Below are 19,181 nucleotides of genomic sequence, written 5' to 3'. Positions count from 1 at the left end.
ACATGTGGTTCTGATGTAAGGATAGTGTATAGCTCTCAAGTATACGAGAGGTATCGTGCACTATCACGCACACATAAAGGACATAAACAGACACAAACAAGATAGAATTCTTTAATTGTTAATATTTGATTTACAATATTTAACGTAATTTTCTTGAGCTATTGAAAGTTAAAATACAAAAGAAATATCTTAATTCCATCTAATACAAACCAAAAGAAAACTATTAAAATACATTAGTTTTACGAATTAAACATAAACACATTTATCATAACGCAACCTTTAGAAATAAGAAAATTCGACTTAATTAACAAAATATATTTGGAGAATAAAAAAAACAAGATTTCAACAAGATATTTGAAAGCATACAGCGAAACATTATAAAGACGTACCATCAACTATAGAATAAGAAAAATGAAATGAATTGGCATTAAAATATCGTCATCAAAAGAAACATATATTAAAATATTTAAAATTATTGATCAAATATAAGGATTCTGTGTATTAACTGAATACCATCAACGGTGAAAAATATTTGAATTAAATATTTGAAAATTATTTTAAAAATGTATTCCTATTAAAAAAATGAAACATGTATAACAAATAAACCAATGAATGACAACATTTATTTATTAGTTAAAAATTATCATTATATAATCTTACAGATCAGTTGTGACGTGTTGCATAAAAAAAGCACGTTATTGCCAAAAACACAAACAAATACTTTTTGGATTCGAATATATATATATATATATATATATATATATATATATATATATATATATATATATATATATATATATATATAAAATAAAAAATAAAATGATTACTCGCTAACAAACTTCGTTTTGTGCCTTATACAAGATATAATAAAAACAACAAGCTAAAGAAACAACAATGACTCAGAACATTATATAAAATATAAAATTTATTAAGTATATGAAAGAACAGATATAACAACTATAAAGGAGAATAAATAATATATCAGTGGGGAAAGGAATAATGCTTTTATTTGGAATGAATTAAGGAATATAGTAAATTCAAACATTTCAAGGTGTTGATAAGAAAAGGAATGTTTTAGTTAGGAATGTACAAATGCTTTGTGAAAAAAAAAAACGATTAGCTCCAGTGCTGAGAAATTAATATTTCTTCAAACGTGGAACAGGTGAATCGAACTATCTATAGCACCTGCTCTTGTCCACATTCATTTATCTGAAGTTTTTCTTGCTTGCGTGTGTATATGTATATGCATGTAAGTATACATGTATATACCTATATAGGCGAAATAAGTCACAGATTAAAGGTCAAGTGAAATATCCTGTTAGATATTACATTGAGGTAATACTTTCCCCACTGATATATTATTTATTCTCCTTTATAGTTGTTATATCTGTTCTTTCATATACTAGCCAAAAAGGTAAAGCTCAATATTTAAAAATAGAGCAATATAAAAGTTTAGCTCTTTTCGATCATGGACTGCTCAGGTTGTATGAAATTCCTTTTCCTATAACTATTATTCACCACTCAAATAACATTTTCAATATATGTGATGAAAAGCAAAATATGTGTTTATTCACAGCTGAACATTTTGCTAACCGCATTTCATTTCCTCTGATGATACGTGTCAGTATTGAAAATCCATGGATTAAGAAAATTAACATAACCCCCCCTCTATATATTCCTTGTGTCAAACAATAAATTCTTAACTCGAATATATGTGTTTATATTTTGATTTTCAGAATTTAACTTTAACCACTAAACTTTTATATACCTATATAAATATATGCATAGAATATGAAAATCTATTTAAAAAATATTTATCTTTATACGTCCAAATGTCTGTTTGGCACTGTATTGTTAAATATGAGTTCCCATGCCTACCAAAACCATGGTATATGTCTGTTACTTTCATACTTTCTGATGATAAATAACGTTTGATCGAAATTAACATTAAGAAGAAAAAACGTGACTGACGTATTGTTTCGCTCAGATCTAACTTTGATGAATTTCTTTTTGAAACATGTATAAAGGGCAATTAAATGAACATGGGCAAACCTAGATCTCTTTATCCCCCACTCAGGCCTGCACCTGGAGCGTCACTCCAGCTTCACTGCATCAATCTAGAAACAATATGGGGAGTCAGCAGTTACCAGTTATAAATCTAAGCTCAATTGGCATAGAACTGGGCTTAAAGAGTTGGTCCCATTGGTGGGAAAGGATCTTCAGAGTCTACTGGGCAGTCACCACTTGCCTCAATCTGAGCTGCCCTTGGTAATAAGATACTACCCCGCCACAACTTGTTTGCTTCATTGGGTGTGTTAAACTTATATGAAATCGAAAGACTTGTAAAATGTAGTACCAGGTAATAACGGAAAGAAAACGAAATTACCAGCCTTACAGTTGGCAAATTGGATTGTTAGAACCATACATTCTGGCATCTCTGACGACTTCTAAAAAGTTTATGATGCTAGAAAAAGAGCAATCATCGATTATGAGCTAACCAAGCGGAACATTGACATTACTGTCCTCTAGTGGCAGTCACAAGAAAGATTACACAGTATTCTGGCAAGACTTTGAGTTAAACGAGCACTGCATTCATAGAATCGGCTTTGCAGTGCGCAACTCCACTTTGTTATCAATGAAGTCTCCTTCCCAAGGAACTGAGTGCATCCTATCACTATGCCTCACCACCTCCTCGGGCGCACACACATCTTCAGCTTCTATGCCCCCATACTGTATTTTTCTGCTGAGGTCAAAGATATTTCTATGAAGAGCTCGAGATTAGGATCAGAGCAGCAGGGTGCAACTCCACCCCAGGCTGACTCACTGCTCTAAGCAGAGGGGTCGTCCTCGTGTTGATATATCAGGAGTGCTGGTGCAAGACTCCTGTGAACGTTTCACTAAAGCTAGTGATAAGAAAGAAAGAAATCCTTTATCAATTATAATATTATCAGCTTCATTTAAATGTTATCTTCAGATAAATAAAAACGTGTTCGACCTAGAACATTCAAGTTATGACTTGCAAGAAACTTGAGTTTTGAATATGGACAATCACTTATATGTTCATAAATATTCTTTCTTTTATTTCTTATCTACTCCATAAAATTAATTCTGTCAGGTTTTCAAAATCAGGCCCAAATAGCAGTCATCCTGTAATATCTCTATTTGATTCTGACTAGCTTATTTTTTTATTATGTTGTTAGTAGGAATATATTTTGATTCACCCCCCCCCCTCAGAAAGTGCTTATCCGGGTTCAGAAAGCTGTTAGGGTAAATACAAAATTTTAAAGCATCAGTGTCAGATAGTATTTAAACAATACCGCAATATATAAATGATCTTCTTAAATAACATTTAGAAAATTAATTCTTAATTTGCTAAATAAAAACATTAAAAATACATTAGCAGTGTAAAATACATTCTGAGTAATATTTATTTTCTGCTTATTTCTGTAAATGGCTACCTATTTAACTTATATACTTATTTAATACTTAGCATAGTTTAAATTAATACATCGTTTTATGCTTATTACGGCGTTTGTTTTTAATTTATGTATTTTTTATGTTATTCATTGTTTTTATTTCTAATTATAAGTTTTTTTTAGACTTTGATAAATACAACCACTATTTTTTTTTTAATTATGTATTAGTTACCGTTTTATTAGTAATAATTTTGAAATAAAACCAGTATGTAAAATAAAGTACATAAATAATTTCATAGGTTTCAATATTTTTAAATAATATACACCGTTATCGAAAGTGTTTTTAATTACTTTAATTTTTATAAATGAAGGTTAAATTTAATAATTACTGTATCATTTGGCTATTAAATTGTAACTCAAACCAAACTGTTTTAAAACTATAACTAATTTTATTAAGGTTATTGGAAAAATGTACTCGTATGCATCGATTCTTAATTGGATGAAACGTCAAATCAGCAGTTTCTTTTAACCAATTGGAAACATTAATTCCTGAGATTTCATACATACTACAAAAACCTAAATGCAGCATTTTTCTTTCTCTTTCTTGTTGTCTTGAGACAAAACATGCATGAGACATATTCTTCCTTGGTCTTTTAGACAGACACAATAAGAGAACACACAAAATACTAAACCTAGCAATACCATATATAGATTGCTAACCAAACACATGCGTACACTTTCTCACGGGCAAAACAGGAACACTAATATACACCTACTATGCCTATCCCGTTTACAAACAGTTAAACTCTTATGGCGCCAACCAAAGTGAACATGTTTGATTAAATTATTACAGATATAAAATGTTCTAAGATTCTGTGAACTTTCTCATCTACATACTCTTGATCTTTCGTTATCGCAAGAAGTTGTGCATACTAAATTAATATATTTTGGTCTTTATCAAATCCAATATACCACACACCTGGAAGATAATTTAATATGCTGATAATAATAAAATAAAGAAGTTAAATTTATTTCTTTATAAAATTTGATTACACTACCAATAGTACTTGCTTAAATACACAGATCTATCCCATTATTTTAAAGTGGCCATACCATTGAAGCTTCCTGTTCTGCACACATCTCCCTCTACTGTCCAGATTTAATCTTCCACTGAGGTCATCAGATCTAAGCCTGTCTTTTTAAGACTCACATTACACATTCATTGTATCAACCAAACAGAATTTCCATTAACAGAATTTTTTCCCAAAAATTCCCCACACGTAGAACACTTTACTATAGGACTGTTTCCCTGATGACTACAACATGGTTTAACTTCAAGTCCAATGTCAACAAATACTTGTTGAGCTGTCCCTTAATTACTTTGTTCATTTCATTGAATCGTTTTCAATCCATTTGTGTTATTGTTCATCATACCACGAACAATCTCATTAAACTCTGTCTTCATCCTTGGTAAGTAGTGACTTATTAGTATAAAAACAACAGCAAAACATATCTTGCAGATTTCTCTTGATCGCTAATATAACACTAAACCATCAGTGACGATGGTTGATATATTTATATTCCCAAATATTCTAACCTAATCTTTTCACTTACTCATTTTTGTGCTCTTTTTCTCTTCATTCCTTCTTTTGTTTTTTTGTTTTTCAACACTCATTGATTTCTTTTTATATCTAACACATTCATTGGTGCCTATTTTAGCATGGCTTATTTAAATTAAGAGTGTATATTCTATACGTATAGTCCATTTTAATCATATGTTATTGTTCAATTGATGTTTATAAAAATCCGATTTTTCTTAATAAATTATCGCAGGAAATTTTCAGAAACTTTTCTTTTGCAATAAAAAAAGCAAACAAACCAAGAGTTGCTATCATACTCAGGTCTGGAGATTGAGTTACAGTTTTTGTGCCCTTATCAGAACTCTCTAAATATGTATTATTACAGCCCCCCCCCCCAAAAAAAAAAACTTTTACATTCTTTATTCTTAATTGTTAATTGATACAGCAACAAAAATTCGCCCTGTATATGTCTATGAGCCCAGCTAAGATTTGACACGGTTGTCACAACATGATTGTTTATTTATTTAAAATCTAAACGATTTCATTGCCCTAAAACATTAATCGTACTGACATTGCGCGCGCGCACGCACACACACACACACACACACACACACACACAGATTTTAAATTAAATATGTTGTTGATTTTAAAGGAACTGAACTGAATATATGGAAAATTTAATAAAATTTTGGTAAGTTTAGTATAAAATATGAATTAGTAGCAAAAATAATACAAAAGATTGAAAAATAACTTTTATTTCTTTCATATGTTATAACTTAGGTTAGGACAACAGAATATTCTTTTTGTTGTTTTGACTCTCGAGTATATATCCGTTGATATCTTATATGTTTTTACATACAGTGTTGTGGTTATCGGTTGATTAACTGTGCCTAACTGTGTCAGATGTGTATTCAAAAGTCAAAATGGCGATGAGAATAGTCTGTTGTCCTAGCCTTAATTATAACACTGTGGAGATTAGTGAAGCGGTTGGTCCTATTATACAGGATTTCCACAACCTGGTGTCTATTAATGATGTGTCATATCAGAGACCATCATGAATTGACGACTCTACTTCATCCTTATTATTTGGACGAACACTTGAGCCTACTCGGTTTATCAACTCAGCAGGACATCTGATGTAACTTTCTTGTGTTTCAAATATAAATATTTTAAAACTTGGCGGTTGAAATATATTATCTAGACTAATAATCGCTTAAATTAACTTAAAATGTAAATCTGTTTAATTCATATATTGTTAAATGTTGAATTTTATATTTAATAAGTTTTGAATTGTAGATTTCTCTTGGAGTTTACAGTTAAAATAAAAAAAACAAAGAAAATTAATTTGTAATTGTTTCATCTCAACAAAGTATATAAAGTAAATTTCTTCATTGACAAAAATGTGTTTGAAATTAAAAATGCAGATGAAAAAAGAAACAAGAAAAAATACAGAAAATATGCGACAAAAATAAAAACAAACAAAATTAAAATGATTCCTGAAATTTTACAAACTTAGCAACGATTTCTTGTATCAACATTTTAAACACATGAATAGAAGATAGAAATTACAGGAAATAAACATTAAACAGTCTTAGAAGAAATATTATTTGATTAAAAGTTATATAATTAGTTTTCTTAAAATAAACTTAGTTAAAAAAAAATCAGAGACTTGTTTTATTTTAAAGAAAGGTTGAAAGAAATTATGAAGACAAAAGATTATTAAAATGATTTCAAGCTTTTATTCACCGAGTGTTTATCAGTAATCTTTTGCAGGTAAAAGACAGGTGGTTTCTCCCAAAATGACAGGCAGTCTCTTCAGATTTCCATTACTCTCAGTTCCTTTCATCATTGTAACTCACTATGTGTACCTGCATCAGTCGCTCACAATAACTACCGGTAGTTTCTTCTGCAATTAAAGTGACACAAAACCTCACGATGCTAGTATCTCTGTATCTTTCGGTTCTATTCTGGATGGTATCATTCCATCTCAGTCTTTCCAACTTCTTGGGCATTTAATATCTTCTTCTTCTTCTTCTTCTTCTTCTTCACCACCACCACCACCACCACCATCATCATCATCATAATAATAATGATAATAATAATGACGACGACGACGACGACGACGACAGCAACAAGAACAAGAACAACAACAACAACAACAACAACAACAACAACAACAACAACAACAATAGGGAAAGAAAACCTTACACAAACCATTTCTTGTATTATTCCAATATGAGTGTTTAAAATTATCAAACTAAAAACGATGCAAGTGGAACTGGAACATCAAGTGCAAGTTCCATGTCCGACAGGGGAAAGAGCGTGACTTCTCAGATCGTCATCCATAAAAACCATCGAAACACTGACACTAAAACTAATTGTGATGAAATGTTATTTGAAGAGTAATCTCTCTAAGAAATTAATGTATCAAAGATGGAATGAGCTAGGTCTGTTTAGAAAAACCCTGCAGGGCAAGCCGGTGTTATACGATAGAATTAATGATTATCTGCTATTGAAATTGAAGAACTAAAACAGAAATTTAGAGAAAGGACTTATATGAGATTGTGGACATCAATAAACTTGATGCTGGTGACGAAATGTCAAAGATAAAAAAAACCCAAAAAACAAATCTGTAAATAAAAATGTTGGAACTTTCCGCAGAAGCAGTTGTTAAATGTATGATAGAACATGAGACGAAAAAGAAGACATTGATATTTTCAGATTGTTAGTCGAGAAACTAGTAGCTGTTAGTTTTGAACAGTCACCGAACCTCTGATTTGCCAACAAGAAAAGACTTAAATATGTCAATAACAAAGTGAATGGAGTCTTGCCATTTTTATAAGAAAATAATTTAGATCAATGCAATAAAGTCATTAAAGTTTCTGCCAATACTGTGTCAAAACTACTCGAAATAAAAAAAAAACAGGAAAAAGAAATAAAGTAATAGCCCTGGTTACTGATATATTTAAATGGGCAAATAAAACAACTTATAAATGATTTAAGTAAAGTACAAACTGCCGGAAATCAAATGTAAGAGTGCCTGTGAAAGGCTATTCCATAAATTTGACGTGTACCAAAAAGATTTCAAATGTGTAATTGAAGAACTGAAACCGTGTATTACAACTAAAACTGCCAAAGTTAAACGTTACAGCTACAGAATTGAGCAGTATTGGCAAAACAGATTTTTTGAGAATAACCAGAAACTTTTTAATCATGTTGACATGCCGGTTCCCGTCAGATCATCGAAGTTAAGCAATGATGAGTCTGACCAGTACCAGATGGGTGACCATTTGGAATTTCCAGATGCTGTATATTTTTTTTTTATTACATAGGCGTCACCACTTATCAAGGCCGATAGGCCACTCAAGGATAAGGGTTAAAGAGTGTAGAGTAGTCAAAAGGACAATATAGTAATCGATAGTAATGGAAGTTCAGTAAATTTGTTAACTTAAGAAACTTGTTCACGTTGGACTTGAAGACAACCATATTATAGACAGCTGGAAAGCAGGAAAACGGAAGACAATTCCACAGGCGTGCAGTTCTAAGAAAGAAGCTTTGATCATGGAATCTATGTTTAGGTTTAGGCACAGATAAAGAGTGTGGAAAATTATTGATAATGTTTTCAGCTAGTCTAGTGTTTCTTGTGAAAGTTTGGCGAGGGGGGGACCATAGATTGAAGCTCAGTCGAACACTTTCCATGAAAATAACGATAAAGCAGAGATAAACTCGCAATATCTCTTCTGTGAGATAGAGGTTGCAGCGAAGAGAAAAGGACATCTCCCACCAGGCCACAAAGTCTATTTTAAACCCTATCAAGGGAGGACAAGTCTTTTCTAGCAGCTCCTGCCCATATGTGGCAACAGTATTCCATCTGTGGATGTATCTGGCTCTTATATAGATAGAGAATTGCATCAGCAGTGAGATATCTACTGGATCGATAGAAGGATCCGACCATTTTTCCAGCGGCCTTGGCAACAGATTTGATGTACGTATTCCATTTAAGATCAAGAGTAAAGGTCAAGCCAAGAAGCCTGTCAAAATTTGAGGCCTCCCCAAGACGAGAGCCATTCATTTTAATTGATGCCAGATGGGGATCAGAACGTTGATGATGTAAAGATAGAAGCTTGGTTTTAGGTGCATTAAAAGTAACCAGCCACTCCTTTCCCCATTGTACATCGTGATCAAGATCAGAAGAGAGAGAATCGGAGAGAACTTGGTCGTTTACTGTCTTAGATGTGCTACCATAGATGGTAGTGTCATCAGCAAAAATGTCTACGAATGATGTAAGGATGTGATTTGGAAGATCATTAATGTAGATCAGGAAAAGAGTTGGGCCCAGGATGGACCCCTGAGGGACACCAGCATTAATACTGTGAGCTTCTGATTTTTGCCCCTCAACTACTACTCTTATGAACCTATCAGAGAGAAATGATTTAATAATTGAGAAGACATTTCCAGCTATTCCATAGCTGGAGATCTTGTGAAGTAAACCTTTATGCCATACCCTATCAAAGGCCTTTGATATGTCAAGAGCAACTGCCCTAGAAAGGTTGCCTCTGTCGAGAGATTCGCTAATCCTATGATATAACTGTAAGCACATCTGCTGTAGATCTAGCAGAACGGAAACCATATTGTGTGTCACTAAGAAGGTTATTTTTGCTGAGATGGTTGATTACTTCTCTATTTACTCCATTCCAGCAACTTACTCATGATGCACAACTGAGATGGTTGATTACTTCTCTATTTACTCGATTCCAGCAACTTACTCATGATGCACAGGAGACTTATTGGCCTGTACTGAGAGGGGGATGAACGATCACCTGAATTCTTAAATACAGGGCATACTGATGAGATTTTCTAGGGTGATGGGAAGCAATTCTCCTTAAGACAACGTTTAAACAGTTTTGTAAGTATGCGTGCTAGTTCTGGTTGAAGTTTTTTGAGTACTATAATTGGAATACCGTCATGGCCGGTTGCTTTACTGGAATCAAGGTTTTTGATTAGCTTGGCAACATCACATACAGATATTTGTATATCACATAGTGTGTTTTCTGATACAGGAGGAAATATTGGGGGTTGGCGGCCTTGGTCGCAAAGGGTAGAATTGGCTGCAAAGTTCTTGGCAAAGAGTTTGGCTTTGTCTGATGCTGACGAGATTAACTCAGGTCCATTGATGATAGTTGGGATAGAGCACGCGTTTCTGTTCAGGATTCTGTTTGCAATTTGCCAAAACTGGTGGGAACCAAGCCGCTGCTCAGCTACTTTGGACTTGACGGACTGAGCATACAACTCTCTTGCGTTCTTTATTACTTTCTTACAATGGTTGCTGGCAGTCCTGAAAGCGGCTTTAGTTTCCATACATCTATTACGTTGGAAGCAGTGGAAAAAGTGATTTCTGTGCGCAATAGCAGCAGCACATTCTGGAGAAAACCATGGCTGGCTGTTAGGTTTTTGCTGGAACTTTTTCGAGGGTATGAAATTGTCTATACCTACAATTAACCATTCTGTCAGGTCTGATACTATAGACGACACATCCTTTTTAAACATGGAACACAGAGGAAGATCCGATATAAATATACGGAAACTATCCCAGTCAGCCATAGTGTATCAATATACTGTACGATGGAGAGGTACGTCGGAAGACTTATTACATTTTATTTTTATCTTAATTGATACATTACAGGGATATTGGTTTAAAAACCTTCCAGCTCTTTACTCACTTCTGGCAACAATACTAAATGACTGTTTGACGACAGCTAGCTTTCCTGAGTGGCTGATAAAATGCACTACATTCTTAATCATGAAAGATAAGACAAAAGGGGGTAAAGTGACAAACTGTATACCAATCACTTGCTTCTCAGTTATGTTGACCCTTTTCCAAAGTATATTGCCTAAAAGTATCTATAGACGTTTGGACCAAAACAATTTGCTGTCTGAGAAACAGAAAGGCTGCTGAAAATAACTAGCATACTAACTCAAATGAATTCAAGAACAAACACAACTGCATGGGGAAAGCAATACACTGGGAACTCTGCAAATAACTGTACTTTAACATGCAGACAAATGGTGCAGCTACAAACCGGAAACAGTACTAGAAAATGAAAACCATAAACTCTTTTGAAACATTGAAGTATAAACAGATAAAAGTATCCAAGAAAGATCAGACATCATAATAATTAACAAGAAGGAAAAAAAAAAAATACAGACAAACTGCAATATTTTTCATCTCAGCAGACCACAGAGTGAAGATCAAAGATATGAAAAAAATAACAAAAAAACAAAACGAACAAACAAAAAAAAGCAAATATATGGAACTTGTCAAAGAACTGAAAGAAATATAGAACATGAAAAAAGGCAATATAATACTAATAATTGTAGAAGCGCTAAAAACAGTCTACAAAAAAAACTAGAAAAATGACTAAGAGAAATTGGAATGAAGGGGAAGACTGAAACTATACGATAGACGATAATGATGAAAACAGCTAAAATCTGAAGGAAAACCCTCGAATGCAAAAAATTAACGCACAAAAATTACAAACTCTGAGTAGCCATTTGGAAACTGCAATAGAAGTAAAACAAAAAGGTGGTTGTAATACTACGTGAACCCAAGAAAACTGAAAATACAAGACATCTTATAAACTGTGTTCATTTCACTCCAACAAAGACATCAGTCTCACTGATACCACACAAAATAGTTGTGAAGAATCAAGGAGGATTAGAGGACCTATGAGGAAGAGCACTAACAAGACTTCCGCTGGATGAGTGTGAAGAGTACTTGAAACTTGAGGAAGTTTATTGCTATCCAAATTCTAGTGAAGGTCAATAATGATAAACCAATGGGAAGCGGCTGTTGCGATAGCAAAAAGTAATTTGCAAACGTTAATCAAAAAAGGTGGAGAGTACTGGAAATCTGGAGAAATTTTTTATCAGCCAGACTTCAGATCTAAAGGTATATGCTTGTTCCTTAGTGAAGGGAAGGTTGATAATCCTCATTAGGGGATATAATTTCTCAGAAAAGTTTGATATCCATTTGGAATGGGAGAACAATACTACTATAATACGTTCCGTTAGCATACAGAATATTTCAGACTGATTAAATTTTGCATTCGGTTACGACAGATTTCTTCATTCTACATCAGACAGTAAGAGGTTAAATTTGTCAGAAGAGAAGGGTAAGGGAAGTTTTTAATAAAGGTCTGTCTACAAACAGTGAGAGGGAGAAGGGGTCCTCCAAAAGCTATTTTTACTGAAGAATGTTGACTTAAAAATTTATGCTCAAGAATGATATCATCGAATAGATTAGCCATAATTGATAACTTGATATTATCGTACTGCTTTCCATTCAGACTTAAAGAGACAGTACAATGTCCAAAGAGTAGAAGAGAAATGAGAACAATTAGCCATCAAAATTCCCTCAGAACTAATTAATCCAAGCCTATTTTCTCATCAAGATGGATGAAATCTTTAGAGCTCCCTGTATCGACAAGTATCTGCATAGGTGTTATATTATGGAGTACCATAAAAGGGGGTCCGTTATATTATGGGGTACTAAAAAGGGGGTCCGTTGTGTAATGTGTACCATATGTCGATATGTGTATTTGGACAAAGTGTTCATCCTGATGTATATACATGTCCCAAATGTCTATTGTTGATTCTTCATTATTTGAACCCTTAGTTATGTTGCTACTGTTTATTTATTTTATATTTATATATAATTATTCATATGCTGGTGTGTGTGTGTGTGTGTGTGTGTGTGTGTGTGTGTGTGATACATGTATTTTGAACACACCTTCATGTGTCTTTGATCTTGTCCATCTGAAATTCATCTTGTTCCTGGAGGGGAGGCTGGAACCTGTTTGGAAGAATATTCATTCACTTCCAAGAACGCTGGTTGGTTTTATATAGTTTTTACTCACTTTCCAGGTGTCGATCGCAGAAGAATGGAAAGTGAATATCTTTGCTTGCGTGGTTAATTGTAGGTCTCTATTTTCACACACGTCAGCTCCCTCCCCAGTGAAGGGGGAACCACCTGCTAAACCGTCTGCCCTGTTCAACGTCCAAATTCCAACTCCAATGTGATGTCCAACTAACTTGATCACGTGGTAACATATGCATAAATCCGATCAGCTGACCAGATACTTCTGGTAAACTTGTCTGTGATCTAGCTTTGTTAAATTTTGACAGGTTTTTTATCAACATTCTTCAGATTCATCTCTTGTTTATCTCTCGAATTAGATAGATTGAGATGGATAGATACAGAAATAGATAGATCAACACTTTCTTGTGTTCGACCTACTACATTTTTTCCCCATAAGGATGGACTCTCAGAGAAATCACATGAAGGAATTGAAGTAACAAGAAATTTACCATGGTCTATAGCAGCCGCCATCGGCGATTTGCAGTCATGGAGTCCAATTTGATACATCAAGTTAACTGTCGCTAGGATGTTTCTAGTGTGATAGTCTAGTCGTATACCATACGTAAATCGAGTATTTTGTTTTTAAGCCTCTGTCTGATGTGGGATGATGAAATCCCATTTATAAATGGATTCTTGATGTATTTATCTCTTACCTGTGTTGCCGTCACGACCTGCAAATCACAGTACTTGTCGAGTTCTTTCAAACTGCAAATATTGGTCCACATTATCATCTGTCCATTATCGATGTGTCGCCAATAAATGTTGCCAGAAAACGCTATTTTTTGGTTAGACAAAAACTTATTTGAGAACATTAATAGCTGCTTCGTAATCTTTCACGTTCAAAATGTGTTTGTAAATAGCCGGAGTAAAAGGATTAATCAATAAATTCATTTTTAACTCGTCTGAGGACTCAGAATCGGTAACCATCTCCAGAAAAGCGTTAAGAGATTTTTCCAATGACACCATGTGCCGGTAGCATTCGGTTTTGTGGTTTCCAAATTCAGTCGATCTTGTCTTAGTTATTCCTCCATTGTTCTTTAGTTAAGTAAATTGTAAAGAAAAGGTCGAAGTTGGAGTAAGCTTGAGAAGCTTTATTTAACTAAGAAGATCACAGAGGTTTTACATGAGCTGGAAATCATTAAAAAGGCGTAAAAGTTTGGAAGAATACTCAAGCAAAGCAATTAGCAAATAGACAAAGAAGAGTTCTCTTTTTTAGCACAGTCTTATTTGTTTGAAATAATGTTTTCAATTATATATATATAAACGATGATACACACACATACACACACGGGACGTTCCAAAAGTAATGCCCCCCCCCCGATTTTTATTCTGCCCGAATAGAGCAGATGGGATTGCAAATTGCATTGATTAATGAACTTATACCTATATGACCTGAAAGTTTCATCTCTGCATTGCAGGTATGGACAGTGAGAAACTCTAATAAAAGCAACCCCTCTCATGAATGAATGTCAGAAGCAGAGATGCGTTGTTGAATTCCTTCATGTAGAAAAAATTGAACCGACCCCTGTGGAACGTTTACAAAGTTGATGCAGTTGATGTCAGCATAGTTAGGAAATGGGTTCGTCGATTTCAGGGTGGCGACAGAGATGTAAGTGACAAAACGTGCGCCAGACTTTTGTGATCAAGACATCAAAAGAGATTGGTAAAAGTGCATTAAGAATGGTAGTTACTATGTAGAAAAATAAATTCTAGAACATAAAAGATCGCCCGTTTTAATGGTACCATTCCCGCCTTTGTAGCTCTTGAACGTACGTTTTAATTTTTGAGTTAAAAACATAGGAAGCCTTACTTTGGGAATAACTCAAATATATATATATATATATATATATATATATATATATATATATATATATATATATATATATATATATATACATTCAAAATTTAAAACTTAAAATCTTAAAATGGAAATGAAAATAATAATACTAATATTTATAGATTGATCCTAATCTGTTATTCTATTGAAGATGCATTCCATTTTTTTTTTTGCACAAAATTTTCTTATAATTTTGTTTATATATTTTTAAACTTTTGCTAACCAGTGATGCATTTTTTTTTTTTTTACTAATATTGATTCCTTGATGAAAAGTGCTTATCTTTGAAAATCCATAAGTTAAGTATTTTTCTTTTATTTAAATTTAGGATGGATAATTAAATATGTATATTGAGTTTTTTATTATCCTGATATGTTTCAACTTAAAAATACTGTTAAAAACTCGCTCAATATATGTTACCGTGACATAGGCTGACATATATTCGGTAGGTTTTTAACAGTATTTTGTATATATTTTTTTATTTTTAACTCCTTTTTCCAAACTTACCTTGTCAAAGAGAGACTCGGGCGCCATTTTTAATTTTCTAATACATTGGTAAACGCTACGTTTTTCAAGCTGAATAAACATGTTACATTAAATAAAAACACTAAAAACATATCCAGTTAGGTAGGAAAGTAACTTATATTGTCTTTGATGACATTTATTTGTTATATATTTGTTTTTTGATAACCTTTTCGAATCTATGTGTACAGTAATACAAACCCAGAAATGAAATAGAAAAAATGTAAACACAATTTCAGCAAGTATAAAAGATAATTGAATTTTACTGCGTTTGGTGCAAGGTATTTAAAAAAAAAAAATTTTATTGTTTACAATTTCTCAACTGTAAACTATTCTACACTTTAACAAAGAGCCAACATTCATGATTTTACTCATCTTTACTAACTTTTTCAATGTTTATCATTACATTAAATTGTCAGCCCTAACCGGCTTTTTATACACGCAGCATATGTTAACACCTCAGAGAGGTTTATTGCATTTATTTTTGAGCAAACGTTAAAAACGGAAGCAAAGTTTTCCTCGTGTGGAAAAAATTACTTGCCATCCTACGATGGCACAGTTAGACACAAGGTCAGCTTTTAATGTACCTATTCACGATGCCTCCCCACGGGACAGGGTTAGACATGAGGGTCGTTTTTTAATGTGGAGAAAAGGAACAAAAAATAAAAATTGTCTCAGTCGTGAAGGGTTTCTCCTCCACTAAGAGAGAACAAGAAATTGAAGTGTAGCATCTGAAGAACAGATACTACACTTTGATCTTGACCCTGCAGTGAAAACCTTGCTACCCTCAAAAAGAGGCATTCGGGATTGGAATAACTTTTTTTATCATCAATTTTAAAGGATTTCTCCTTTATTAACCAAGGACAGAAAAGATAAAGTATAGTATCAGATCAGATACTATACTTTAATGTTAAATTTATTTGGCAACCCCCCCCCCCAAAAAAAAAACATACTCATAAACCGAAAATAAAAAGTGGCACATATTTAAATCTTATTTTTTTATTTTTAAAATATTCGGAGCAGACAAAAATATATTTGATTGTGAATGGTGGTGACCAGGAAAAGTACTGCCCAATTTAATGTAAACTAACACCCTTTTTCCAAGGCTTTTTACCGGTTTAGGATTCAAGACTGTTAAGCATTTTTTACTATGGGAGATAAATTTTGCATGTTTTACTTTTTAAGATGATTTCATGTAGTTTTATGACATTGCAAGTCAGACTTAGGGCATTAAAGATTAATTACCTGTCTCAAAAAGTTAGAATATCCTAGAAATAAGGGATCATTTTAATAGACATTTATATGAAAAATGATCCCCATTTTAATTCTAAAATATTTTTTCGAAATATTCACACATAATCGCCTAAAAGATCAGAATCTCATTTTTGCAGGGGGATTGCTAAGGGTCCTTATCTGTTTTTAAATATAGATATAATTTATTTTTTAAATTGAAAAAGTATTTAATGTTTTCCCTTTATATATATTCTGAAAGATTTTCATCTTATACTATTTTTCCCATTTATACATTTGTGCCATTTTTACCTCCCCAATCTCCCCTTCAGAATGGTTCTAAAATCTATGAATTAATTCACGTATAAATGTGGTGCATGCATTTTGCAGATTTCGTTTTTAATTTTTATTTTGCAAATATTAATTTTTCTGATATTTGCGAAGAATTTATTTGGCCATATTCAATATTTAGGTACGCTATTACAGTAGAATCTCGGGATACGATGGTCCTAGGATACGATTTTTGCAGGTTATGATGTGGGATACAATGTTTTTTTCGGACCCTAGTTATGGTATTTCCCCGCCTTACGGCATTATTTATAATGTTATTTGATTACTAATTTTTAATGCCGTATCCCGGGGCTCTACTGTATTGTGATGTTTAGTTTGTAATATATTTCAATTTAATTATTATATGATGTTTAATTTTATGATTTGTTTCTTGCAAAACAAAATGTACCCTCTCTGACAGATAAAACTAGCACACAAAATTTAAAAATCTTCTGAGGAGCCAACCGTTTCAATATAATTCCAAAAATATATAGTGAGAAGACACGGAATATTCATAATATTTTTATATAGAGGAGGAAGTTAAAATATAGTGTTTCTCGTTTTTGGCTTTTTTTTTTTCTTTTGAATTGGCGTTTTTTTAAAATTTCAGACGGCAAATTTAAAAGTCTAGCGATTTTCTAGAGATTTCTTTTCCCTGGTCTAATGTTTCTCAGTTGGCAAACCGGAAATAAAAAAAATCTCAGCAAATCATTTTTGAAAACCGAAAAAATCTGATCTTAAAAATAGTCTTTCTCGCTATAAGAATAATTTTTACGTTACACTGGCCAAGGGAAATTATAAAATCTTAACAAATTATTTCTTCTTAAAAAACAGATTTATTGCCATCTGGCTCAGTGTTAAAGCTTTCGAATACGGATCGAATGATCCCTGTTCAAGCCCGAGTGTACCTCCTCATTTTATTTTAATTTTTTCTTTATAATAAATTCAATTTTCAATAAAAGAAGAGGTACCATTTAAAATCACCACAAATTATTTCTCTGTTTGCATATTTAAAACTAAACATTAATCAGAAGTGACTTTTCCAGGACATTCATCATCAAACCCAAATATAAGCTGACGTGATATTGTAAACACAGACGGAATTTGATGAACGACATTATCATTATTATTTTTATTTTTTTATTTTTTTGTTTTTTTTGTGAATTAGTCCACCAGGCAAATTATTCCTCATAGTATATAATATTCAATTGAGGATTGATTCTATAATATCCCATATGCAATCTTCATAAATTAAAATATCATGTTTAAGCATATTGTACGACCGGGCAACGCCGGGTGACCAGCTAGTATATACATTTATATATTCTGAAGCTACATTAATCAGGGTATTTTGATAAGTATATTTTTATATTTCATTTTGATTGAAAAGGGAGCAATCATATCGTGATATCCAACTTCGTGTCACACGCCTTTATTTTAATATATATATATATATATACATATATATATATATATATATATATATATATATATATATATATATATATATATATATAATTTCCATTAAATGGAGTACAATAACATTGTGCTGTTTGCGTTACTTGATTTGATTTCTTTTAGGTATTAAAAAAATAAAAAGTAGAAAAGAAAATATAGCTTGAAGAAGGAATGCACAAAGACCTCTCACTCCTGAAAGATAGAATTTTGATGACTTTAATTTTGTAAGCTGTTAGTCTGTCTGTCTGTTTGTCTATTACGCTTATGTTTGAAATAGCGGTTTCATTGCTAAAGTTGCAGATTCAATGAACACATCTGAAGAATATGCATTCCTGTTTATTTATGTTCAACCTCAACAATTTGCTGATCCTTTAAACTATATATTTTTTACTCCTGGAATTACCTTTAGCAGATTCGTCTTATTTTTTTTTTTTTTATCTTTCCTGCAGTTCCATTCCAGCTGGCTTTTGTGGCCATCAACGGAAATATAATGAGGGTGGGTGGGTTGGAGAAAAAGGTTGGAAAGTTTGAAATATCAGGTTATGCAGCAGGGAGTGGGAATAAAACAGCTGTGACAGTTGGTGGTCCTTTGCAGTGTTGACCTTGGTTGTTGATAACATAAGTATATGCAATTACTTCTAAAGGTTTGTGTGCGTTAGGGAGGAGAGATGGGGTTACTCTTCTGGTTGTTCAATCATCATCATCATCATCATCATCATCATCATCATCATCATCAAGACAACTTGTTAACCATCTTCATCGTTACTGTCATCACCCCAGGAGCAATAGCACTATCAGCGTTATCAGCAGCATCTTCAGCAATATCAGCATCATCATAACCATCTACACTATCCCCATCACTACTATCAACATCACCGACCAAAACCCACAA

The 19,181-nt window shown here is 32.8% G+C and overlaps 1 protein-coding gene across 1 annotated transcript in view; it reads left to right on the top strand.

Moving 5' to 3' along the window:
- LOC145296167 (protein FAM200C-like) overlaps nt 1–18,890 on the top strand; it is a 100,814-nt gene extending 81,924 nt beyond the window's left edge. The window contains exon 2 of the mRNA XM_080142376.1: nt 18,739–18,890. Coding sequence (XP_079998502.1) covers nt 18,739–18,890 — 152 coding nt within the window. The remainder of the gene's footprint in view (nt 1–18,738) is intronic.
- Nucleotides 18,891–19,181: the final 291 nt, after the last annotated feature.

This window comes from Euprymna scolopes, chromosome 16, assembly GCF_053919585.1.
Source record: "Euprymna scolopes isolate OS-2025 chromosome 16, ASM5391958v1, whole genome shotgun sequence".
NCBI classification, from domain to species: domain Eukaryota; kingdom Metazoa; phylum Mollusca; class Cephalopoda; order Sepiida; family Sepiolidae; genus Euprymna; species Euprymna scolopes.
The sequence above is the reverse complement of the archived record's forward strand: the minus strand, read 5'-3'. Positions and strand labels throughout refer to the sequence as shown.